Source organism: Elephas maximus, chromosome 26 (genome assembly GCF_024166365.1).
Source record: "Elephas maximus indicus isolate mEleMax1 chromosome 26, mEleMax1 primary haplotype, whole genome shotgun sequence".
In the NCBI taxonomy this organism is placed as follows: domain Eukaryota; kingdom Metazoa; phylum Chordata; class Mammalia; order Proboscidea; family Elephantidae; genus Elephas; species Elephas maximus.
The window spans coordinates 6,941,349-6,968,392 of NC_064844.1; the positions used below are offsets into that span (position 1 = coordinate 6,941,349).

The 27,044-nt window shown below is 41.6% G+C and overlaps 1 protein-coding gene across 8 annotated transcripts in view; it reads left to right on the forward strand.

The window, feature by feature from the left end:
- MTIF2 (mitochondrial translational initiation factor 2) overlaps positions 1 to 27,044 on the forward strand; it is a 33,908-nt gene that overhangs the window by 4,483 nt on the left and 2,381 nt on the right. Inside the window, exons 1-15 of one of the 8 annotated variants that reach the window (XM_049870574.1) lie at positions 1,490 to 1,589; positions 2,171 to 2,216; positions 3,083 to 3,144; positions 5,949 to 6,187; positions 7,082 to 7,193; positions 10,498 to 10,669; positions 11,262 to 11,422; positions 12,470 to 12,646; positions 15,116 to 15,255; positions 18,290 to 18,414; positions 19,232 to 19,436; positions 19,775 to 20,027; positions 20,552 to 20,692; positions 22,295 to 22,459; positions 25,635 to 25,775. In XM_049870574.1, the coding sequence (XP_049726531.1) occupies positions 5,969 to 6,187; positions 7,082 to 7,193; positions 10,498 to 10,669; positions 11,262 to 11,422; positions 12,470 to 12,646; positions 15,116 to 15,255; positions 18,290 to 18,414; positions 19,232 to 19,436; positions 19,775 to 20,027; positions 20,552 to 20,692; positions 22,295 to 22,459; positions 25,635 to 25,775 (2,011 nt within the window). In that variant the 5' untranslated portion in view covers positions 1,490 to 1,589; positions 2,171 to 2,216; positions 3,083 to 3,144; positions 5,949 to 5,968. Of the gene's footprint in view, positions 1 to 1,489; positions 1,590 to 2,002; positions 2,217 to 3,082; positions 3,145 to 5,948; positions 7,194 to 10,497; positions 10,670 to 11,261; positions 11,423 to 12,469; positions 12,647 to 15,115; positions 15,256 to 18,289; positions 18,415 to 19,231; positions 19,437 to 19,774; positions 20,028 to 20,551; positions 20,693 to 22,294; positions 22,460 to 25,634; positions 25,776 to 27,044 lie in introns of those variants that run through there. The other 7 variants (XM_049870570.1, XM_049870572.1, XM_049870569.1 and 4 more) reach the window with 7 other exon arrangements.

Consider the following 27,044-nt stretch of genomic DNA (forward strand, 5'->3'; position numbering starts at 1 on the left):
ACTTTTACGTTTACTGATGTAGGGTGATATATCTATGTATCTTAAATGTCATCTTCATACCATCAAGATAAACTAAACAAGTGGGAAATAAACTCCTCTGCTAGACTATAAGCTCTGAGTGCAGTGGTTAAGAGCTCAGGCTGCTAACCAAAAGGTGAGCAGTTGGAACGTACCAGCTGCTCCTTGGAAACCCTTTGGGGCGGTTCTACTCTGTCCTGTAGGGTCCCTATGAGTTGGAATCAACTCCATGGTAACAGGTTTGGTTTTTGGTTTTGGTATTCACTGCTGGCAGTCTAGCTCCCAAGGTGAAGAAGGCTGAGCTGAGTGCATGCTGTTACACCTGTTGCCATCAAGTCGATTTCAACTTACAGCGACTTTATAGGGCAGAGTAGAACTGCCCCACAGGGTTTCCAAGGAGCAAGTGGTGGATTCGAATTGCTGACCTTTTGGTTAGCAGCTGAGCTTATTCACTGCCACCAGCGCTCCATGCTCGGTTTGTCTTCTCAAATTTAGTAGTGGGATACATCTTCTCAGGGTCTGGGTGAGTGAAAGGGCAGACCACAACCAAACTCGCTGCTGTCCAGGAGAGGTTTCCATTCATTCAGCAACACTGACTGTGCACCTTTGTGGTAGTGAGAAGGCAAAAATAAATTGTGTGTGTGTGTGTGTTGTAGGTGATGAGTTAGGAGGCCAGAAAGATGGGAACGAAATAAAGACACGTGTGCCTTGAGCAAGAAACTGCTCTATACCATACAGTTAGCCCAGGGCAGTGTTATACCTCCAGGACAGAGATGAATAAAACAAGTTCTCTTGAGAGGTGGTGGTGGTTGTGGTCAAGAGGATGGGACAAAAGACACAATGTCCAATCAAGGTGTGAAAATGCTCTGGGAGGGGCGAAGACCCTAATAATCACACCACCAGACATATACTACGAACCAGCTGTCATTATAACGCTTTGTAAACTCATTTAAACCTTCCTACGATCCTAGTAAGCAGCTGCTGTTGTTAACCATATTGCAGATTCGGAAATTGAGACACAGACAGTCCAGACATTGTCCCAAAATTCAGAGAGCAGGGAATGATAAAGCTGGGATTTGAACCCAAGCGCTTTGACGCTACAACCCTAACCGCTTCCCACTCGAGGGAAGAAGAGAAAGGGCTCCTCCTCCAGTACTAACTGGTTCTACCGCACGTTTCCTTGCACTTTTCCCCTTCTTGTCAGACACACGTGTCTTTTAAGAACACATCTCCCACGTTTCCTCGTTCGGCTTTTCCTCGAGCGTAGGCACCAAGGCCCCTAACAGCCCCAGGCTAGCAGTAGTTTATCTGCAGGGAAGGGACGTGCAGAAACGACGAGCGACACGCCGCCGAAGCCGGGAGGACGCCACAGCCTCAGCTCGGGCTGCGACAACCATAGCGACGGAGGCGGGACTTCTGAAGGCGGGGAAGAGCCACTTCCGGCCGGAACCGGAAACTCGACAGAGGCCGTTCGGAGTGCGGACCGGCGGGCCGGCAGTTCTCCGGTTCCGGAAGGTGGTCTCCGCCCGGCGTGGGCTCTGACGCGCCCGGGGGCGTTGTGCAGGAGCCGAGTTAGTAGGGTCCCCTAGTTCCGGCCGTCCTGGGTGGTGTCCGCGCTTTGGCCGGAAGTGTCCGTGCACAGATCTCGTGGGTGCATAAACAGCGCGCATTCGGAAGCTTTTCCACGGTGCATCGCTGCCCGGACCCCAGCGTGGGCGTCCGGAAAGCGTGCTCCTTCTCCCCGGGGCGGCCGGCTGCTGCTCTCCCCGCGTGTCGCCGAGGGCGGGTCCCCAGGGCGGCCCAGGCTTGGAGCGCGGGGAGGGGGACGTCACCTCCGCTTCTGCGGGGACAAGTCACGGAGCTTCCGGCGCTTACGTTCGGACGCTTCCGCTGACGCCGCCGCGGCTTTCCAGCCTCCTTCTTCCGGGGTTCCCTGACGAGAGTGTCCTAGCGGCGAGGGGACACGGGGCCGGGGTCCGGGGGGACACGGGGCCGGGGTCTGTAACACACGGAGTAGCCATGAGTCGGAACTGACCCAGTGACAACGGGTTTGGGTTTATTTTAATGAATAATGATGCTGAGCATTTTTTCATGTGCATGTTGGCCATTTTGCCCATGTTTTGATTGAGTTTTTTGTCTTTTTGTTGTTAAGTTGTAGGCGTTCTTTATCTATTCTGGATATTAAACCTTTATCAGAGGTATGGCTCCCGAGAATTTTCTCCCAATCTGCCTCTTGACTTTGTTGATAGCATTTTGATGAACAAAAGTTTTTAATTTTCATGAGGTCCCATTTACCTATTTTGTCTTTCGCTGCTCCTGCTGTTGGTGCCATATCTACAACTGCATTGTTAAAAACTATCCCAAAGCAGTATCTCTGTGTTTTCTCATAAGAGTTTTAGTTCTCACATTTAGGTTCTTGATCCATTTTGAATTAGTTTTTGTATATGGTGTGAGGTACGGATTCTGCTTCATTCTTTTGTACGTGGAAATCCAGTTTTCACAGCACCATGTATTAAAGAGATTCTTCTTTCCCCATTGAATGGACTTAGCCCCTTTGTCAAAAATCAGTTGACCATAGATGTATGGGTTTATTTCTGGGTTCTCAGTTCTGTCCTATTGTCTATCATTTTACTGTTTTGATTAGCTTTATAGTATGTTTCAAAATCAGGAAGTGTTACCTCTATTCTTCCTTTTCAAGATTGCTTTGACTATTTGGGGCTTCTTGCTATTCCATGTAAATTTGAGGATTTCCATTTCTGCAAAGAAGTTTTGAGGGGGATTGCATTGAATTTAGAGATTGTTATTTATATTAAGCCTTCCAAAACATGAACACGGAATGTCCTTCCATTTATGTGGGTCTTCTTTAATTTCTTTCAGGAGCATTTTATGCTTTTTAATGTATAAGTCTTTCGCCTTCCTGGTTAAATTTATTCCTAGTGTTTTATTCTTTTAGATGCCACTTTAAAATAGCTGATAATAAATTATAAACTTTATCTTATTTTCTCCTCATAGTCTTGTGGTAGAAAGGACAAACATTCAAACACTTTTACTTTCCTTTTTGCAGAGATCAGAAAAATGGGGCCCATAGGAAACCAGTGACTTGCTCGGTGAAGATAACACAAGCAGGTATATGTCAGAGCGGGGACTCCAACCAAGGTCCTTTTGTGCCTAGTGAGGTACTTTCTACACGATACTGTGGCCATCCAGTTATCTTTTTATCTTATTTTTTTTTTAATATTCATTATACTCTATTTACTATGTCAAAACAAAAAAAAGCAAACTTATTGTGGTTGAGTCAGTTCCTACTCATAGCAATCCTATAGGACAGAGAAGAACTGACAGATAAGGTTTCAAAAGCACTAAATCTTTACAGAAGACAACTGCCACATCTTTCTCCTGCGGAGCAGCTGGTGGGTTTGAACAGCTGACTCAGTTAGCAGCCAGGCGCTTAACCACTGTGCTACCAGGGCTCCTCATTTACCCTCCTTGACATGGAAGCAGCTGTCAAGAAATCAACACGTTGCATTGGGCAAACTGCTGCAGAAGACCTCTTAAAAGTGTTAAAAAGCAAAGATGTCACTTAAGACTAAGGTGCTCCTGACCCAAGCCATGGTGTTGAATGTGAAAGCTGGATGATGAATAAGGAAGACCAAAGAAGCATTGATGGCTTTGAATTATGGTGTTGGTGAAGAATATTGAATAAACCATGGACTGCCAAAAGAACAAACAAATCTGTCTTGAAAGAAGTACAGCCAGAATGCTCCTTAGAAGCAAGAATGGCGAGACTACATCTCACATACTTTGGATATGTTACCAGGAGGAGTCAGTCCCTGGAGAAGGGCATCATGCTTGGCAGAGTACAGGGTAGCGGAAAAGAGGAAGGTCCTCAACAAGGTGGATTGACACAGTGGCTGCAACACTGGGCTTAAGTAGTATAGCAATGGTTGTGAGGATGGTGCAGGGCCGGGAAGTGTTTCCTTCTGTCTTACGTAGAGTCACTATGAGGCAGAGCTGATTCGACGGCACCTAACAACAACAATATATTGGGAGAGTAAAATACATTTTGGAAAGATTGGTTAATTTAATGTTCATTTATCCAGGAAAGCTCACTTGTCCAGAGCCTCAATTTCTTTGGGCACATAAAATAATGATTATTTCTAAACAATTAAAAAAAAAAAAAAAACCTAGCAGGAAAAAATCATAGCATATTTGTAGAAATACCACATTATGAGATAGTTTTAAAAATTAAGACAATGTTAATAGTTAGTACTTTATTTGTGATAGTTTTACGTGGATTAATGTAGTCACTTTGAAATAGTCCATAATTTTGATTTTTTTTTTTTTTAGTAATTTTGAAAAAGTAATGGTTAATAATATAAAACAATGCTCACAATATAGTCTTTAGTGAAAAAAGTTAGAAAATATGGTTTCGTTTTGGTGAGTAATATCGATATAAGCATAAAGAAAAAAGCATAAAGAGAAGGCTTGAAAAGATAAATATTAAAATGTTAAGTAAGGTTATTTCTGAGTGGTAAGTAGAAGAAAGTTTATATTGAAGAGTCTAAAAGGCTGTATGTGTTTTTTTGAAATTTACTGTCTATTGAAAATAAAATTTCTTAAAATGATTCAGTAATTTACAGAAAAAATTGTACATATATTGCAATGAAAATGCTCCCCTAGGTTGTAATCACTCACTATGTCTGGTGTGCCCACGAATCATTATACTGGAAGACTTTAAAGAGTAGACTCTGGCTTATTAAATTTTGAATCAAAACATAAAGTATAATGCCTGGCACATGGTGCTTAGGAAATGTTTGCTGAGGGCTAAATGTGTGCTTCTCACATTATTTTAGTTACTCCTGCCCTTAAAAACTGGGCAGCAAAGCCATGGAAAGGTAGTACTGACAACAGAAGAAATAGAGGACTCAGGGAGGAAAAGCCCTACCTTATTGTTGAGCTCTGTCACAGCTTTCTTTCGGTACAGTTTCATTCCAAGAGTGATATTCAAAAGGCATTATTTAACACATACTCATTTGATGCCGTTTACCGACCGTAAAGTGTCATTTTTGGGAAAGCAGGTTGTGAAAAGGGAAAGAGTTGAGGGTAGAAAGACATTCCAGGTAGAGGGAACATATGCAAAGGTTCAGAATTAGAGGACAAACCATCGGAAATTACAGTTAAAATAGCAAAAGCTTGGGTGGTGAGAGTGGGGAAATAAGTGTGGCAGGAGGTGAAATGAGAGGTTAGCAGAGGGCATATAATGAATCTTTATCTGCCTTGCTGTGGCTGTGGAGCTGTACATTGTCCTGGGGATAATGGGAACCCACTGGGGTATTAAGCAGAGAAGTGGTGAGTTCAGATTTGCATTTTAGAAAGATCACTCTAGTTGTGCTTTGATTAGTTGGTATTTTAAGAGTGAAAAAAGAACTCTTTGTAAACCTTACTGTTGTATTTCAGTTCTATCAGAGTAATAACAATAATAATAGCTAATATCTAGAGAATAATGTGTCCAAAGTCTCATGTACTTTGGACACATTTTTAGGAGGGAGCAGTCCCCAGAGAAGGACACCATGCTCGGTAAAATAGAAGGTCAGCGACAAAGAGGAAGACCCTCAACGAGATGGATTGACACAGTGGCTGCAACAGTGGACTCAAGCATAACAATAATTGTGAGGAAGGTGCAGAACTGGGCAGTGTTTCATTCTGTCGTACATGGGGTCACCACTAGTTGGAACTGACTCATCGGCACCTAACAACAAACAGAGAATGCTTAGCCCGGAATCCCATTGCCAACTAGACTGAGCTCTTTCAGGGCAAGGACCCTGTGTTACTCGTTAGCACTTGGCGCTGTGCTTTTTGCATGTAGTAGATGTCCCAATTGATATTTGTTGATTGCTTTTAAAAATTAACCGAAATAATTATTTTAAAAGTGTTTTTTAATAGGAGAAACATGAACTGGAAGATGCTAAAGTTGGAGCGCCTGCTGCGATTTCACACTATTTGTAGGCAGCTGTACAGCCTGGCTCAAAGAAGAACATTGGTGCTGCAGAGGCATGGGTCATCCTCAGGGTACCCAGCGTGGACGGCTCCACTGCACGCCTGGCCCTGGCAAACAGACATGATCATCGGGGCTGCTTTATCTCAATATAAGTCTCTAGTAACAAAGAAGGTAGGTACGGATTTCCAATAGTTACTGGAGTTTTTGGTGTGAGGTGAAAGTGTCTAGAGCCACGAGTAGAAATCCACTTTGAGTGTTTTGTTATTTAAGGAATCTTTATGGAATCTTTATTCTTTCTTGCTGTGCTCCAGACAGTCAGTCTTGTTAGGAAGAGAAATTCTGGTGAGTTGTTTGGTAATGCTGATGGATTTGATTCCTTGGATATCTGTGTATGAGCAGTGAATTAAGGATGAGAGTTTTTTTAGTCTTAAGATGTAACTAACTGAGAACTGCCCTGATGGAACACAACAGAGAACCCCTGAGGGAGCAGGAGAGCAGTGGGATACAGACCCCAAGTTCTCATAAAAAGACCAGACTTAATGGTCTGACTGAGACTAGAAGGACCCTGGTGGTCGTGGTCCCTAGACCTTCTGTTAGCCCAAGACAGGAATCATTCCCAAAACCAACCCTTCAGACAGGGATTGGACTGGACTGTAAGACAGAAAATGATACTGGTGAGGAGTGGGCTTCTTGGATCAAGTAGACACATGAGATTATGTGGGCAGCTCCTGTCTGGAGGGGAGATGTGAAGGCTGAGGGGGACAGAAGCTGGCTAAATGGACACGGAAACACAGAGTGGGGAGAAGGAGTGTGCTGTCTCATTAGGGGGAGAGCAACTAGGAGTATATAGCAAGGTGTATATAAGGTTTTGTATGAGAGACTGACTTTATTTGTAAACTTTCACTTAAAGGACAATAAAAATCTAAAAAATGTGACTACTTAAGGAGTGTTCAATGATAGAAACAGGAGCTGTGGTTGTGGTAGATATTCCGGAATAAGTTTAAAGTTTCCACTTCAACTTTTTTCTTCCTTTTTTTCGGTGTGTTCTGACACAATATTTAATAGGAAGGGAGACCCCAGGAATCTCAGTTATCTCTGACAAAATCTGAAAAGAAGGTGGAGGTATGGATTGGAATGACTCCTGAGGAGCTGGCCAGAGCAGTGGGAAAAGACGCAGGTGAGGCAGAGAGTTTCACGAGGAAAACTGGAAGGCAGAAGCCCTGGTGTCTTATTTGCCGTGAAATGGAAGCTCTCAAGGAGGAAAACTGACAGTTTAAAAAGATACGAAGTCGTTCCAATATTTTTTATTCTCAGTCACAAACTTTAATTTATTTCTTGACTCTGCCGAATATAGTTCTCCAAGAGTTTGCTTTTAATGAAAGTGAAAAAGATTTTTGAAATCTGAATTAACCTTTTTTTCTCAGAAATTTTCTGGGCCCTTGGCATAAACCCAAAGAATGTTCTTGGACTGAGGGACTGTTCTTATAGTCATTTTTCCCCCTTTGTTTTTCTGTAGTTTTCCGATGTCTTTTTTCCGCTCACTTTGACGGTATCTGTAAGCCAGCAGATACATATTTGTGGTAATAGCCATGACTTTTAATAGTACTGTTTGTACTTACAAATGGAGAATGTCAGTGTCATTATTTTATTCTTTCATTATGCTATTCATGCATTTGTTACCAATTTAGGTCTGCTGGGACAAAACGTTAATTTTCTTTGTAATCTGACATGAAAATTCAGTATAGGAAAAATAGCCTATTATTAAAACAAAGTGTCAAGGGAAGCAGACTCTTGGAAAAAAAGAAAGAATTAATGATAATATTAAAAAAATAATAATAATAGCCGATATTTATTGAGCTGTAAGTATGGACAGCACTTACATGCTTTAACCCATGTAAGCCTCATAACACACTAGTGGTGGGGTGATTAGTATCCCCGGTTAGAGGTCGAGAAACTGAGACACAGAGAGGTAAGATAATTACCCACGATTTCACAGCTAGTATGTGGCGGAGCTGAGGTTGGAACCCATGGAGCCTGGCTCCAGAGCCACGCTCTTATTCACAGACCAAGTTATCTCTCAACAATTGCTGTTTTGTAAGTTACAGCAGAGGCAGAATTTTAATTAGTGGTGAGGTTACTGAATGGTTACTGAACTGAGAGAGATGGAGGTGTCTTTCCTGCCCAGAATCATTACCATTCTTTGTGTACGTACGTCCTCACAAAGAGTAGAAAATTAGCACCCTATCTTGCATTTTTAAAACTTTTGCAGTTGCATTCTGCCATCATTTTATAACTAGAATGCTTTTGAGAGAATAAGTAGATACGGACCTGTCATTCAGAATTTTTCCAGGGCAAACTGTATCAATAGGATTTTGTAAGTAATATTAACAATAGGCTTGATTTTTAAAACTTTTTATTATTGGAAATAGCAATGTTTGAACATGTAAAAGTAGAGAGAATAGAATAATAAGCTGAAATGTACCCATAATCCAGTGACAACTGTTTTAATATACCATTTAATCCAAAATGCTTCAGTATGTATCTCTAAAAGATACGTTCTTTTCTTTTTAAACATAACAGCAACAGCAAAAAAAAAAAAAAAACCCAAACATATAACCACATTATTTCCTTAATATCACCAAGTAAATAGACTAATAATTTTCATCTCATGGAACAGTGGTGTGAGCCCAGAACCGATTTGCTGTGATTGAAATAAAAGTTGTTTATTTGAAGCTTGTTCAATATGTTCACATCTCTTCTGACTTAAAGATAGCTCTCATAAGGTCGTTATTTTTAACAAGGTGAGTACTTTTTTTTCCTCTCCTGGGTCACTTAAAATAACTTGATATAATATTTCTGTTTGAAATGCCTTGAGCACTTTACCACATGTAAATATTAAGTGTTGGGTAAAGACAAAATAGTATGTCGCACCATGTACATTTATGAGAGACGGGAAAAGATCACGTCATGGTATAAGCTGCCTCCCAGAACTTTACGACGATGTGTGGGAAAACAGTAGGAACTGGATCACTGGGAATGTCTGACGTTATTTCAGACTGCACAGCATTGCACGCATTATAATTTTCACATTCTGAAAGGGTTTTAATGTTTTCTGAGAGCATGGTCACATAGAAAATGTGGGTTGTATCACTTATAAAATGTTTTGGGTAAGGATGTGGAACGTATGGGAAGTGGTTCTTTGGCATTATTAAGGAATATGAGCAGTGGTGTGCTAGGGCTGGCTCACACCACCCTGTTGTTAAATTTTAAGGAATTTTCCAAGCTGGTTGTTAAACACAGCCAGTAATAAAAATTAAGTTATAAAGAAGGTAATGAATATTAATTGAAAGTCTTCATTTCCTAATTATTTTCTTGCATTTTACTGTTATCTGTGTTCTTGAGATGATTTATGCCTGTTGTATCTCTGTAGTGGAACTGCATACACAACAGTGTACCACTTCCTGCTTCTTCCCGTCTGTGTTCAGTGGCTTCACGTTGGCGGCTGGAATCAGCCGGGGTGGGAGTACTTACACGACGGATCAGGTTTTCTGTTGTGTTTTGTTTTTCTTTTGGACACTAGTTGTCAGACATTCACCAGCACACCACTGGATAGGCTGCTTTGTCAGTCAGAAGGCTTTTCTTCTCTGAGGATGTCTTTCTTTCCTGTCATCTCTACACATGTATTTATTTTAAGGTGACTGAAAGCCTGGAAACATAAAAGTGTTGATCTTACTGTCATTGTGGATACATTTACTTATCATCCACAGGGAAATATGATAGATTGATACAAAACACAGTAAATAAAATGAAGATAAGAATTTTAAGTCAATATTTTCCTGTTTCAAGACTTTCTGGTCACCCTAAGTAGACACATGGAGTCCTGGTGGCACAGTGGTGAAGAGCTCGGCTGCTAACCAATAGGTTGGCAGTTTGAATCCACCACCTGCTCCTTGGAAACCCTATGGGGCAGTTCTCCTCTGTCCTCTAGGGTCACTGTGAGTTGGTGTTGACTCGATGGGAATGGGTTAAATAAACGTAGAGACAAATAAATAAATTGGGTGCATGTGTGTATTGAGCGATACATACGGTATTTTAATATCGCACATATGTGTTTGCATAAGTGTGAGAAGTAACTACATGTTTTCAAAGAAATAAACTGATATATTGTACTGAGTACTAAATGTATACGACATGCAGTCTAATGTTTTATTAATGGTTCAGGAGGTGTTTTATTGCCTCTTAGCTATCCTTATTTTCAAATATTTATAAATACGCAGAAATGTCATTTAACATAAATGCGTCGTATTTTAAAGTTTTTTTCTTTTCAGCTTCTTTGTGATCTACTAATATTAGCAAAACAGGTGGTCTATATAGTCATTCTCTTCATTGAATGTACTGTTTATATAGACATTTATTAATAGAGTTCACTTTTTCGAGCATTTGAGTTACGATCCTATAAGGTTTTATTTTATTCTAACCAGATTTTGTATATGAAGCTTTATTGAACATTGATATCGACATAGATTCAATAGAAGAAAACTCTCAGTTAGATGAAGCCTGTATCAAAGAAGTGATAAAGAAGGCAGGGATGAAGTTAAAATGGAACAAATTAAAACAGGACAAAGTAAGAGAAAATAAAGATGCAGTAAGAAGGTAAAGCTTAACTATGTATATTGGGGGAGGGAGACCATGTGATCTTATTCATTCTTTTTAATGGAAGGAAACCCTGGTGGCTTAGTGGCTGAGAGTTCAGCTGCTGACCAAAAGGTCAGCAGTTCGAATCTACCAGGTGCTCCTCGGAAACTCTATGGGGCAGTTCTATTCTGTCCTGTAAGTCACTACAAGTCAGAATGGACTGACGGCGAGTTTGGTTTTTTTTTTTTTAATGGAAAGTTACTTTTGTAATTAAGATAATATGTAAGTGTAGTAGGATCAATTCTTTTTTAAGGTACTTAAAGCATCAAAGTATTCAGGTCATTATAAAACTCTAAGAGTTATGTTCCTTAGCTTGCTGAGTGTGTATGTCGATTCTGAAATTTAAAACATGACTCATAGCTTGTTGCTGTGAAGATGTCAACTGCAGGTGGTCCGTCATTGTATGTTCTGTCACGTGTCGTGTCTAGTCACAGCTGAATGTCTGATTTTACTGCTAATGGAAGCTCACAGAAATAACTGCAAACCAATTCACAGGCTATAAAGTATTTTTGATATTTGAGAAATGAAACTTCTTTGCTGTTAATTGTAGGCCCCAGGCAGATCCAACTTTATTAACCCCAAGGTCCCCGGTTGTTACTGTAATGGGCCACGTCGATCATGGGAAAACGACGATACTTGACAAACTGCGAAAAACTCAAGTGGCAGCAATGGAAGCTGGAGGCATCACTCAGCACATTGGTGCCTTTCTTGGTATGAACGCAAATTACCTTACAGTGTGTTTGGGAACCCCCACTTAGGGCTTTCTTAAACCAGTTGTCATAATGCGAAGCGTACAAACCCGAAGTCAGAGGGAAAGCTAAACCTTGAAGCCATTAGTTGGGTAAAGTATAGTGTGGGTGGTCATGAAGGTTATTTTGTACTTTCTGTAAGAAGAAAATTACGTTCCTGTTCTTAGTTTGGTTGGATGAGCCTAAAATTCTTCATTAATTTGTTAATTATATTTATAAAATATGTAATTATATAATCTATGTAACCAACACTAGGTTGTAATAATATTGATGATAGTACTAGCTACCATTTACTGAGTTCTTAGCATATGCTTGGAGCCCTGGTGGCACAGTGGTTAAGAGCTAGGCTGCTAACCAAAAGGTCAGCAGTTCAAGTCCACCAGCCACTCCTTGGAAACCCTTTAGGGCAGTTCTGCTCTGTCTTCGTTTTTTTTGTTTTTTTTTTTTTTTACTGTCACAACATTATGAGATAGGTATTAATATTCTTACTCACAAATGAGGAGGCTGAGGCTTCATGAGGTTAGGTACGTTGCCCAAGGTACATAGTTTGTAAGTGGGGAAGCCAGGATTCAAACCCACAGCTGTTGAACTCTAAATCCTGAGCTACCAGCTATCACTGGATTGCTTTTGTGTGGCTCAGGGCAGTTGTCAGCTGCAGTTTGCTAGGGTGGTGGTGGCCTACACAGCTGTAGGTCTTCTCTCTCCAGAACAGACAGCCGTTAGCACAGTTATGAAGGTTAAAAAAAAAAAAAGGTAGTTACCATATATTCCAGGAATGTGGAGAGTTTTAATATGAGACTATCAGATGAAAAGAAAAAACTCTAAGGTCTCACTGGTCTGCTACCACTTTTCATTGTGAAATGATCTGTATTGTTTTCGTTAAAGTTAATAGAAGGAGTAAAATTGTTTTAAAGAATTAACAGTTACATTTGATAGTGTCACTTACGTTCTTTTGTATTAAGAAAGTACACATTCGAGTCTTGGTGTTTCTGGACCTCTGTTTACACAGTCTCTCTGCCTTCTGGAGAAAAGATCACCTTTCTGGATACTCCGGGACATGCTGCCTTCTCAGCAATGAGGGCCAGGGGCGCTCAGGTCACGGACATTGTCATATTGGTTGTAGCGGCAGATGATGGAGTAATGAAACAAACAGTCGAATCTATTCAGCACACCAAAGACGCTCAAGGTACCGTGGGGTGACTTACATGTGTTAGGAAGGAAATTTTTTTTTAAGGAGCTACATGGAGCTGGGACATTTGCATGTAGCTCATCTCAACTTGACATGATAATCCTGAGATTATTATACCTGTTAAAAGGAGTCCTGGTGACACAGTGGTTAAGTGTTCGCCTGCTAACCGAAAAGTCAGCAGTTTGAACCCACCAGCTGCTCAGGAGGAGAAAGACGTGGCAGTCTGCTCCCATAAAGATGTACAGCCTCAGAAACCCTATGGGGGCAGTTCTGTTCTATTCCCTAGGGTCGCTAGGAGTCAGAGTCAACTCCACGGCACTGGGTTTAAAGGTGAGGCTCGAAGGTGGTTAGATTACTTTCCCGCAGACAGAGAACTAATTGGAGGGGTGTAGCGGGATTCAGTGTGGGGTTTGTGACCACCAGTGCCGTTCTTTCTGTATCGTTCGCTTACTTGGTATGGTGTGAGTATATGAAGTCTCAAATAACTTTTTAAAAACATTTTATCGTGGAAAATTGTAAATAGACATAAAAGTAGGAAGAATAAAACAACGAGCCCCTACATGCCCACCACCTAAATTCATCACCCATTGCTGTTGAGTCGATTCCGACTCACAGTGACCTATAGGACAGGGTAGAACTGCCCCACGGGGTTTCCAAGAAGTGCCTTGTGGATTCTAACTGTCGACCTTTTGGTTAGCGGCCGTAGGTCTCAACTCCTACATCTCCAGGGTTTCCCCTGAGTTCATTAGGGGTTGCAAAGTGGTGATGCTCTAATTCTGTTATCCTTCTTCATTTACCTGGAACTCTTCTATAAAGAGAAACTGTCTCCTCATCTACTTTAAATGTGTTATTTGATCAAATGTATGGAATTGAAACTTTTAGAAAGTCATTTGACCATCTCCTCCTTTACTGTACATTTAAAAATTGTAATTAGCGAATGTCACACACACACACACACACACACATTCAGGCATGATCCTAGGCCTGCTTCTACTGAGAAAATACTGTTACCTCGAGAAAATACACCTGACCTGTTAAACCCATTGCTGTGGAGTCAATTCTGACTCATCGTGACCCTAAGGGCGAGAGTAGAACTGCCCCATAGGATTTCGAGGGAGCAGCTGGTGGATTCGAACTGCTGACCTTCTGGTTAGCAGCCGAGCTCTTAACCACAGAGTGTGTCATATTCTGCAGGTGTGTGGGGAAGGGGAAAAAAGGGTTAGGAATCACTGATGCAGTCCAATTCTTTGATCTCACAGAGACGAAAACTAAGACCCAGAGAGCGGTGATAACTTTCCCAGGTTACGTTGCTAATTTGCAGTGTGCCTGTTTTTGAAATCCGGGTCTTCTCCCTTCTAATGTTACTCTCTTTCCTTTTTAACTCCTCAAAACTGCCTTTGTGGGATGCACTAGGTTCCTGATGGACAAAGAGCACACATGGCAAATGGAAGAGCTGGTCAAAACAGGATAATTCATCGTACCATGCTTTTCTTCCCTCTTCTCTTGGTCCCAACTAAGTTACAGCTCATCAAAGTGGAATGTACTTTTTCATATCAGTAGATTGTAGATTGCACAGCTGTTTTGTATCCGTGCTCAGTCCCTTTGATATCTGTGAAAATTGCATAGGCATTGAAACTCACCTGGAGAATTGCCTCCTGTAATTTTGTGTGATCTCCTATCTGTAGGAAGTAGGTATGTCCAGTAATGTCAAGTAGATTATAGGATTATTTGGTTTATTCATTAAGGAAACATTTATTGAGAGCCTACAATGTGTCAACTACTGAGCTATTATGTGAATAAAGAGCTATTGTAAATTTTAAAAGAAAATTTGTGGTGATGATACCCAGTTTCAACCTAGAATGAGACTTTTTTTTTAATGAGTTAATAGCTCCTGGAAAGAAATGAATGATTTACCCATAAAAAACAAAACAAAACACTGTTGCTGAAGAGTCGATTCCGGCTTATAGCGACCCTGGTAGGACAGAATAGAACTGCCCCTTAGGGTTTCCAGGGAGCGCCTGGTGGACTTGAACTGCTGACCTTTTGGTTAGCAGCCGTAGCACTTAACCACTACGGCACCAGGGTTTCCATGAATGATCTAGTGATACTCAATTATGGTCCTCCCTTGATTTTCCTCTGCGGTGTATCTCCATTGTAGCTACTGATCTTTCACATTTAAGGAGAGGCCTTTCTCTACCCAAAATGCTGTTCTTTTGATCTTAGGTGACTGTTCTTAATTCAGTATCTGCTTGTAACTGCATTTTGAACCCCTGACAGCTGGATTCTCTCCTTACATACAGAGATCTGAGTAGGGTGGAGGGACTGTAAAGTGGGTCTTGTGGACCTTTCGGTAGGTGAGCACGGCTGTGGAGTAAAGAGAGCGAGGACAGGTTGGCATCCTTGGCTGTGAATACCTGGGATGGAAGGCATCAGCATTTGCACCCTTCCTAAATCTGTGTCTTTCAGTTCCTATTGTCCTTGCCATCAACAAATGTGACAAAGCTGAGGCCGATCCTGAAAAAGTGAAAAAGGAGCTGCTGGCTTATGACGTGGTGTGTGAGGATTATGGAGGCGATGTTCAAGCAGTGCACGTCTCTGCTCTTACGGTAGGTAAATACGGCATCTCACGGGTGGATGTGCTCCGGGGGTAATGCCATTTATACCTGATGTCCCGAGTGCGTGATGTTTGAAGAGCATTTTGACATACGTGATTTTTGTTGTTATTTAAAGATTATCTGGGTACTAGGCAACGCTGGGATCATTGTACTAGGCTCAGAAAGGTCAGTCACCAGTCCGTGGTCACATGGCTGATCAGTGGGGAATCAGGTCTGAATCTAATGGTTTTCTCACTATGAGACACAGAATGTTTAGAATAAACAGTGAATGATTTGGGAATAGGGAAACAGTAGGCTAAAGACTGTTTTAAGCAAAAATGATAGGATAGCCGTCCATATGTGTTCTTGTATACAATAAAGCACATAAGGGGCACAGGCTTGGATACTTTTTAGACTTAACAAAACACCTTACAGGACTGGTTTATGGTGTCTGAAAGCTTCGGACGGTAGTTTCATGGGACAGCTCAGTCAGTTGGCATAATATAGTACGTAAAGTTTATGTTCTACACCCTATTTGGTGAGTAGCTTCTGGGGTCATAAAGGCTTGCAAGCCGTCATCTGAGATACAACTGTTGGTCTCTGCATCTGGAGTAAAAGAGAAAGAAGGAGACCAAAGGCTCAGAGGAGAAAGTAGTCTACAGGACTAATAGTCTGCACGAACCGTGACCTCACTTACCCTGCGACCAGAAGAGCTAGATGGAGCTCGGTACCACTACCAGCCATTCTAACCAGGGCCACAGTAGATGGATCCTGATAGAACGGGAGAAGAATGTGGAACAGAACTCAAATTCTTGAAAAGTCCAGACTTATTGGACTTGTTGAGACTGGAGGGCTTCCCGTGACTGTCACCCTGAGATAATCTTTAACTTTGAACTGAAACTATTCCATGAGGTCATCTCTTAGGTAAATAATAGATTGGCTCATAAAATAAACAGTATCGCCCATGAGTACTGTGCTCCTTTAAAAAATTGTCTATATGAGACCAGTTGACGTTTACTCTAAGGCAAAGATGAGAAAGTAAGAGGGCAGGGAGACTGGAGTTCCGGAAATGGGACAGCCTGAACAGAAGTAATGAGAAAGTTGACACACTGTGAAAAATGTAACAAGTGTCACTGAACAAATTGTGTAGAAATTGTTAATTGGAAATCTAATTTGCTGTGTGAATTTTCCCTGAAAATACAATAAAATACTATTTTTAAAAAAAATGATAAGGTGGGGAGAATGTCAGGTAAGTAAAATGAGATTTTTTTTTTTTTAATTGTACTCTAGATGAAGGTTTACAGAACAAACTAGTTTCTCATGAAGCAGTTAGTACACACATTGTTGTATGACATTGGTTAACAACCCCACAACATGTCAACACTCTCCTTTTTCAACCCTGGGTTCCCTATTACCAGCTTTCCTGTCCCCTCCTCCCTTCTAGTCCTTGCCCCTGGGCTGGTGTGCCCCTTTACTCTCATTTTGTTTTATGGGCCTATCTAATCTTTGGATGAAGAGTGAACCTCCGGAGTGACGTCATTACTGAGCTAAAAGGGTGTCCGGAGGCCATACTCTCAGGGTGTCTCCAGTCTTTGTTGGGCCATTATGTCTGGTCTTTTTTCGTGAGTTAGAATTTTGTTCTCCGTTTTTCTCCAGCTCTGTCTGGGAACCTCTGTTGCGATTCCTGTTGGAGCAGTTGGTGGTAGCTGGGCACCATCTAGTTGTGGTGGAAGCCATGGTAGATGTGGTCCATTAGTCCTTTGGACTAATCTTTCCCTGTTTTCTGCATTCTCCCTTGCTCCCGAAGAGGTGAGACCAGTGGAATATCTTAGATGGCCGCTCCTGAGACCTTCTTTTCCATGGCATAAGATGGAGATGAAGGACTACTTTTTTTTTTTTTTTAGTTGTGCTTTTAGTGAAAGTTTACAAATCAAGTTAGTCTCTCACCTAAAAATTTATATACACCTTGGTATGTACTCCTAGTTGCTCTCCCCCTAATGAGTCAGCACACTCCTTCTTTCCACCCTGTATTCCCCGTGTCCATTCAACCAGCTTCTGTCCCCTTCTGACTTCTCATCTCCCCTCCAGACAGGAGCTGTCCACATAGTCTCATGTGTCTACTTGAGCCAAGAAACTCACTCCTCACCAGTGTCATTTTCTGTCTTATAGTCCGGTCCAATCCCTGTCTGAAGAGTTGGCTTTGGGAATGGTTCCAGTCTTGGGCTAACAGAAGGTCCAGGGACTATGACCTCCGGGGTCCTTCTAGGCTTAGTCAGACCATTAAGTCTGGTCTTTTTACGAAAATTTGAGATCTGCATCCCACTGTTCTCCTGCTCCATCAGGGATTCTCTGTTGTGTTCCCTGTCAGGGCTGTCATCAGTGGTAGCTGGGCACCATCTAGTTCTTCTGGTCTCAGGCTGAGGTAGTCTCTGATTTATGGGGCCCTTTCTGTCTCTTGGGCTTATAATTACCTCGTGTCTTTGGTGTTCTTCGTTCTCTTCTAGCCCCTTCATGATGCAGTTGGGGGAAGGTGGGCCAGGTAGGTGAAATGATTTTTCAAGGCTTTGCAGCTGGGTGGTTGCGGAGTGTGGCTTAGACTCCGTGCTTTTTCTCCCTGTTCACTGAATAAGAGTGAGTAGTACTTGATGGACTGCCTCACAAGATGAAGTGGATCAAAGGAGATAATAAATATGAAAGCTTCTTCAATTGAATAGACCTTCAGATATAAAGTAGCATTATTAAGAAAGTAAGAGGAAGAAAGCAAAGTTGCAGATACATATTTGAGAGAAAGAGAATAACTGGAACACTGTTTATGTAAGAGAATTAGTAAGTACCACCGGCGCCCATCTTTTAAAAAATAGCCGCTTGTTCTTTGCAAGATCTGTCCGTGGGGCAAGTTTTCTTGCTGATTCTTTTTCCTTTCTTTTTAAATGGGTAATTCATGATTTTAATGCTTGAAGAGAATAGTGTACTAACTGTCAAGGACTTTTTGGCTCTCTAACCCGGCTATTTACAGTAACGCTAACACTTGTTGTTGTTTTTCAAGGGTGACAATCTGATGGCTTTGGCAGAAGCAACAGTTGCCCTGGCAGAGATGTTAGAATTGAAAGCAGACCCCACCGGCCCAGTGGAAGGAAAGGTCATAGAATCTTTCACAGATAAAGGAAGAGGGTAGGACCTTTAAAATTCTTGGTTTTTAATACTTACGTTCTGTGGTTTTTGTGACTTGATCACAATGGCATATTGTTTTTATTGCATGTTATTGTTCGTCCATAAACAAAGCATTTATTTTGAAAAGTACTTTGTCATTCTAGCGCACAGAGCACAAAAATGGTGGTTATTGTCAGTAGACCATAGCAACTGTTTTGTATACGTCTCGTAGTCGTATTTGGATGCCTTGAATAGCTGCACTTGTTTGAGTTCTTTTTCACTGACTTGACTCAGTTGGCAACACCTCATACCCATTGCTGTGAAGTTAGTTCTGACTCATAGGGACCCTATAGGACAGAGTAGAACTGCCCCATTGGGTTTCCAAGGAGCACCTAGTGGATTCAAACTGCCGACCTTTTGGTTACCTCACAGACTAACATAAATTGGAATGGAATACCAGTTGTTGCATAAAGGTTTCTAAGTCCTTTATGACCGTATCCACTAATATTATATATAGTAAGGTCTTAGAGTGGTGTTCTCTTCTGGAATTTCCCTTCTTATCAGCAAGAGAGGTCTTTTCAGCGCATGATAAATTGCTCATAGAAAGGGAATGAGGGATTCTGTCCCAATACTCTCCCTGCCGGACGCTCCCTTAGCATAGTCTTACGAGAAATGTTTTCCTAGTGTGAAAAACTGCTTAAATCGAGAAGTGATGCGATGAGCCCTGTCTGTACATGTGTCTGTTTTTAAACTCCATTGTCTTTGCTTTACAGAAGAAATGCAGTTACATGCTGATTCTGACCTCGAGAATAAAGACACTCTTTTACTTCCATTTCAGTCCTGTCACTACAGCCATCATTCAAAGAGGAACTTTGAGAAAAGGCTCAATTCTGGTCGCTGGACAGTGTTGGGCCAAAGTACGCTTAATGTTGGATGAAAACGGCAGAGCAGTCACTGAGGCCTGTCCCAGCATGGCAGTAGGAATTATGGGCTGGAGGGACCTCCCTTCGGCAGGAGATGACATTCTTGAAGTAGAGTCTGAGGTACATCCAGCGTAATTCCTGTGTATTAGATATGCTGTAATGATTTTGAATGTCTCTCTAAAATGTGACACTGAGGAAGTATATGAATGTTAACAAAGAATTCTAGTCCAGAAGGGGCTGGGAGAGGACTCTGGTGCCATTTTAGAATTTGGCCGTTGACATTTTATTCTAATTGTTTAATTAAATAATTTCAATTATACACAAAGCCCCCAAAATTAGTGGTTTCATGTGTGAGTTGGGCTAATTTCATAATGGGGGAAAACCCAAAGCCATTAACCCAGCAGTTTTTGGCTGCTACTTGTTTAATAACGCCGGTTCCCCCCCTGCCACCAATAAAGACGAGGGCCCGCGAAGTTGTCGACTGGAGAAAGTATGAGCAAGAGCAGGAGAAAAATAAAGACGACCTGAAAGCCATCGAAGAAATGCGAAAGGAACACCAAGAGGCGCGTCGGAAAGACCAGGAGAAGTACGGCGATGTGCACTGGAGGCAGAGGTCCTTCTTAAAGTACCAAGAAAAAAAACGACAGAAAGTCTTAAAGACCAGAGAGAAAGCAGAAAGAGATTCAAACACCCTCTCCGTAATTATTAAAGGTACTTTTGAAAGGATTTTACTGTACAACTCATTTCTGGAATATATTTCTTTTTTTGGAATACATATATTTATACTCAAAATTGGTTCAAATCTTTAATGAAGCCAAAGCTATTTCAGTATTTTGGGGTGATTTTTTTAGTAAACATATTTCTTGATGATTTTGTTGTAAATGTACATTTGGTTCATTCTGCTTTATTGAGCAGATATTTATAATGCTAAACCTAAATAAAAGTGAATTTAGTAGGAAATGCCGTTGCCATCATAAGGAGCCCTGGTGGCGCAGTGGTTAAAGCAATCGACTGTTAACTGAAAAGTTGAAGCCACCAGTGGCTCCTCAGGAGAAAGATGTGGCCGTCTGCTTCCGTAGCGATTCACAGCCTCGGAAATTCTGTGGGGTCACTGTGGGTTGGAACTGACTCGATGCTAGTGGGTATTTTATCACGGCTTTAAAAAGATTGTCATTTTTGTATCTATTAATGCCTACCTCTTAACATTAATGCCTTGAAACTTTTGTCCTCTTCAGGTGATGTTGATGGGTCTGTTGAGGCCATTTTGGACATTGTGGATACCTACGATGCTTCTCATGAGTGTAAACTAGAATTAGTACATTTCGGAGTGGGTGATATTAGTGAAAATGACGTTAACCTTGCCGAAATGTTTGGCGGTAAGGATTCTGTTTTCAATTTGTTTGGCTATGTTTCCTAGATGGCTGTCTGAACCATTTGCTTCTGTCTTCTGCTGCTGGGCTAGTCCCCTCTGACGTTTACCTCCGTCAACCTCTCTCTTCACACTGTAGTCGAATCCCACCCGGCAACTGAGGCTGCCGGGGACGTACAGTATGCCAGCCATAGCTCCACTTGTTGCTGTTGTAGTGCAGACTTGGGGAACTGTTTCAAGCCCCCATAGTGTTTCTTTGTGGGCACCACTAGTGTTCACTTTCCCCTTCTCCCGACCCCCAACCCTGACCCAGGGCCGGTTCACTATTGGACGTGTGAATGCTCCTAACACTGTAACCAGGCTGTTTAGAACCTTCCTTTGTCTTTCACTTATGGCTGTCTGTTCTTATTAATAATTTTACAAATCACATCTTTCTTTGATCAAAAGCTCCTTTTAGCTTTAAATAAAGCCTAGAAGGCAGAGGGACCGTCTTTATTAGTCAAACTTAACCATACACAGAAGGGGAACTCGTGACTATCACTGTAACGAGGTCTAATACCCAGTGACACACAAGCATCGGTGGCACAATGCCTAAGAGCTCGGCTGCTAACTGAAAGGTCCGCAGTTCGAATCCACCAGCCGCTCCTTGGAACCCCTGTGGGGCCGTTCTGTTCTGTCCTATAGGGTTGCTGTGAGTCGGGCAGCGGGTTGTTTGTTGTTGTTGCTCAGTCGCTTAGGAAGGAGACACTTCAGTAACCTGACCTGGTGAGAACTAGGTGTCATCTGTGCCGCCAAGAAGGCGTTTTCAGTGGTGCCGATGAATTCCAGGTGTTCGTTACCCGTGACTGGAGTAGCACTGCACTGTGTAAGGTCGACGGCGGGCTGGGTGATTTCTTAACGATAACACTTTCAAGATTTTGCTTTTCAGGGTTGTGTTTTTCTGTTGATTAGACTGGGTTTTTTTTTTGTTTATTTTGTGTAAGGCCAGTGTGTTTTACTTTTTTTTCTACCCCATAAGGCATTTATAAGGAGCCCTGGTGGCATAGTGGTTAAAAGCTCAACTGCTAATGTAAAGGTCAACAGTTCAAATCCACCAGCCACTCCTTGGAAACCCTATGAGGCAGTTCTACCGTGTCCTGTAGGGTTGCTATGAGTCAGAATCAACTTGACGGCAATGGATTTGGTTGCTTGGTTGGTTTTTTTTTTCGGTAAAGTGTTTGTGTAGCATACCAAAAAGAAATCAAACCCATTGCCATCGAGTAAATTCCAACTCATAACATAAAAAAAAAAACCCAAACCAACTCATAGCATACTGGCTTTTAAATTAGGGCACTTAAAATAATATTTCCTGAATTGATTTAAGATCATAAAGAAATTTCCTTATTAAAAAAGCCACAATTTATAAAACTTACGGAATTCTCACTTTCATTCATTTTAAAGTGTACTAGTTTTCATGAGAAAAAAGAAGTGTATAGAATTTCTCATCCTCCCCAATTGCTTTTCATTTACATAGAAAGGAAAGAAAACCAGACTTGAGTTTCTGCTTGAAAGACAAATGGTTACAGTACACTATTTGTGCTACTTTACTGATTTGATTTCTGCTTGCCAGGCATCGTATATGGCTTCAACGTGAATGCGGGCAATGTTATCCAGCAGTCAGCTGCAAAAAAAGGAGTAAAGATTAAACTTCACAAAGTCATTTACCATCTTATTGGAGATTTGCAGGAAGAACTGAGCAGCAGACTTCCCTACAGGATGGAAGAACACCCAGTAGGTGAGTGTTCGCTGCATGTTACTTTGAAACATTGTACATAACACTTGAAAGCAAAGTTTAAGGAGGATGTAATTCACTCTTCTATCAGGTGTTTTCCTGTTTCATATCCTGTGACTGAGAAAAAACAACTACCATAGGTGAGAATTCAGTGTGACTCAATAATGTATGACGAACACCTGTCCTTGGCAACGCTGTGCTCAGGCCCCGAGGATACAAGGGCAGTACGAGCTTGCCCTCAGGTTCTCGCTTTGGAGACAGAGAGGAACAGCTGATTGGGATACAAGTTAGATGGGATAGGAGCACAGTAGATTATATGCAAGTGCAAGAAAGGAGCCACGGCAGAGAAAACTGTGAGAACAAAGTTCGAATAGTAAATATCTTAAAATATTCTTTCTAGCGTATTTCTTGGCCAGGTTAAAGGCTAAATTTATTTAAATTTGATTGAATCATCTTATCTGTTCTTTTCATCCCAGCAGATTTTTAAAACATTTTGTATTAATGGTTTAAAGCTTACAGAAAATTGCAACAAAAGTACAAAGGGCTCCCATATACCCTTTACCCAATTTGGCATTTATTTACAGTTTTGCTCCATTTGCGTTATTCCCCTATATGTATATGTAACAGACAACATATATAAATATATATATATATATATATATCCCCCCTCCTGAATTATTTGAGAGTCAATTTGAGACATTGGGAGTGCCACCAGGGCTTAAGGTTAGGGATTAACCTTAAGGTTAAGGGTTAAGGGCTCAGCTGCTAACCAAAAGACTGGCAGCTCGAATCTACCAGCCACTCCTTGGAAACCCTATGGGGCAGTTCTACTCTGTCCGATAGGGTTGCTGTGGGTGGAATCGACTCGATAGCAACAAGTTTGATTTTGAGATTTTGTGCCTGTTTGCCTCTGAATGCTTGTATTTCCCGAGAACAAGGATATTCTCCTCTAGAACCACAGAGCAGTGGTTAAACTCAGGAAGCTGAACGTTTATACAATATTTGGGAGACCTGATGGCACAGTGGTTAAGAGCTCGGCTGCCAATCAAAAAGTTGGGAGTTTGAATCTACCAGCTACTCCTTGGAAACCCCGTGGGGCATTTCTACTCTGTCCTGTAGGGTCGCTATGAGTTGGAACCCACTCAGCAGCAGTGGGTTACTCTCTAACCTGCAGTCCATATTCAGATTTTGTTCATCGTCCCAGTAACAGTCTTTAAAGGTATATATGTTTCTCCGGGCCCAGGATCATGGATGTAAGTCGCCATGTCTCTACTCTCACTTAACCTGGAACAGTTCCACGACCTTTGTCTTTCTGACCTTGACGTTTTCAAAGTATAGGTCAGTGGCTTTGTACAGCGTCCCTTAATTTGGATTTGTCTGTTGTCCCCTCATGGTGAGATTCGGCGTTTGCATTTTTGGTCCCCTACAGGTTTAGTTACAGTCCTTTTCTGCCCTGCTAAACATGACCCTATGGAGATCTGCATGGAGAGCTATGAGGTGACCATTTCTGGGAGTGAGCGAGCACCAGCCAAATAACACTTGACCCAGAGAACTGGAACATTATAGTATATGGTATCATTGCACTGTTGGAACTTCAGATAATTTTTAGTGGAAAAACTAAGCTGGTTCCCAGAATTAGTACTCTTAAGTGGGTGTAAATTACCAGTGGTGAGGTAAATAATAAACCAGGTAATGAATGAGAGATGATCTACTCTGGAAAGTGGGAGTACTGAAAACTGGATTCTCATGGAGCAGACAGGAATTGTACTTACTGTCGTCAACTGTTATCATCGTGTATTTTGTCCAGCCAAAGAAGTGAGCTGCATTTTGTTGTTGTTGTTCACTCTTTTGGTAAATGTGCATTTAGATGGTAAATGTGTATTTTTGTGATTATTTTCTTTTCCAAGAATACCAAAGGAGTTTCATAAGTTTTTATTCCTAGTATCGGTCAGGAAGATAAAGTTGGCGGAGTCAAAGAAACCAGCACTTCTTCCTTTCTATGCATACATTTGTATTTTTCTTACACCTTTCTTTTTTTTAATACTTCGTTGTTGTTGAGAATATACACAGCAGAACGTATACCAATTCAGCAGTTCCTACACGTGCAATTCAGTGACAAAGGTTATGTTCTTCGTATTGTGCAACCATTTCCACACACCTTTTCTGAGTTGTTGGCACCCCTATTAATATAAACTCACTGCCCCCTAAATTTCCTTTCTTTTTTTTTCCTGGTTTTTGAAATTACATTTTTAAAAATTTTGTTCATTTTTATTGTTGAGAATGTATACAGCAAAACATAAGCCAATTCAGTTGTTTCCAAATGTACAATTCAGTGACATTGAGTTGTGCAACCACTCTCACCCTCCTTTTCTGAGCTTTTCCTCCCACGTTAACATAAACTCACTGTCCCCTGAGTTTCCTGTCTGATCTATGGAGTTGCTGTTATCACTTTGATCCCATATATATAGTTCTTAAAAGAGCACAATGCTCAAGGCAGACATTTTTTTACTAGTAAAGCTAAACTATTGTTTGGTTTTGATAATATTTCAGGGGATATTTTTGGTTTCAGATTTAAAGATTATCTCAGGCCAATAGCTTCAGGAGTTTATCCAGCACCCGTGGCTCCAGAAAATCTGGATTCCATGAGAATTTGAAATTCTGCTTTGCATTTTCCCCCCTTTTTTATTCTTTTATAGAATCTTTGATCAAAATGTTCAGTAACGATAGCCGGGTACCATCCATCTCTTCTGGTATCAGGCAAAGGAGGCAGTTGTTCATGGAGGCAGTTAGCCTCACATTCCATTTCCGCCTCCTATTCCTAACTCTCCTTCCTCTGTTGCTCCAGGCGAAGAGAGATGAATTATTGTACCTTGGATGGCGGCTTGCAAGCTTTTAAGACCCCAGGCACTATGCAACCAACTAAGAGGTAGAACAGAAGCACTAAACACAGTATTAGGCCAATTAACCGAGGCGTCCCAATGAAACCATGACCCTAAACCTCCAAGCCAAGGAGCCAGACCCCACGAGGTGTTTGGTTGTACATCCATAACCTCAGCAGCCACTGTCTTTTTGTCATTGTTATATGCACCGTTAATTCTTGCACTTCAGATTGTCGGAAGTCCTGTATTTCTCGGCATCTTTAGTTTTCTGTACATTTAATGTTCTCTTCTTTCTAAAGGTGAGGCTTCCATACTAGCTACCTTCTCTGTGACAGAAGGGAAGAAAAAGGTTCCTGTGGCTGGCTGCAGAGTCCAAAAGGGACAATTAGAGAAAAAACAGAAATTTAAATTAATCCGTAACGGACATGTTATTTGGAAGGGTAAGCAAAATCAGAATCTGTTTCTCTATAATTTTGACGTTACTTACCATCCCCGTCTCGGCCGCAGTGATACATGAAAAAATCCTTGTACTCTGATACCTTCTCATAGTCCTCTGCTGATCCTGTACCCACCCAGCCTCTGTCCATCTTCCCTCCTCATTCCCAAACCTACTCTTCCTTACTATCCTCCCTATCTGGAGAGGTAGCTGGAGATCGCATGGGTGTCCCCAGCCTGGGAGCCTGAACCACCTCCTCTTCTGGATGTATCATATCCAGTCACCAAAACCTGAGGATTCTGTTAGCATCTGAACTCTGTCTTCCACTCCCATAATCATTCCTGGTCTCAGTGGGCTCCCTCCCTTACTAATGCCGATGACTCCTCCGGGATCATCACATCCCCAGTCTGATTTTCTAGACCTTTTTAAATTGTCTTCAAACTACCATTCCAGCCCTGTCTTCCACACTTGGTAGTATACTTGCTTACTTCTTTGCCTACAACATCTTGTCTTTTATCTTAGTTTTTGCCATTCTTCAAGTCCTGCGTACAAGCCCATCCTCTGCAGAAAGTCTTACTTTTGGAATGGGAGACTTGGTATCTTTTGCATCAAGCCAAATTTTGTTTACAGTAAACTTCGGTTTTCTTTGGTATTTAGTCTCATCCTTTAATATTTTTTAAATTTATATTGTTAGAACTGTTTGTTAAGATCTATAATCAGGAGGGACCAGTCCCTGGAGAAGGACATCGTGCTTCGTATAGGGTCAGCGAAAAAGAGGAAGACCCTCAGCGAGATGGATTGACACAGTGGCTGCAGCAGTGGGCTCACGCATGACTGTGAGGACGGGGCAGGACCAGGCAGTGTTTCATCCCTTTCTACATAGGGTTGCTGAGTCGGAGCCGACTCGATGGCACCTGATTCCCTAGTATCTGATGATGTGCAGTTCATTGTATTTAGGTTTCGAAAACATTATTCTTCAAAAGCATTTTATTTGGTGACTTGAATGTATGATTTTGTAAAATTTGTAAGGATTCCAGCGTAATCTTCCTTGGTGTGATACCAGACTACGTAGCACTTAGCGTTAAGTGTCTTCCTCTTTTTCGCTGACCCTGTACTTTACCAAGCATGACGTCCTCCTCCAGGGACTGGTCCCTCCTGGTAACATGTCCACGGTCCGTGAGATAAAGTCTTGCCATCCTTGCTTCCAGGGAGCATTCTGCTGTCCTTCTTCCGAGACAGATTTGTTCATTCTTTTTGGCAGCCCGTGGTATAT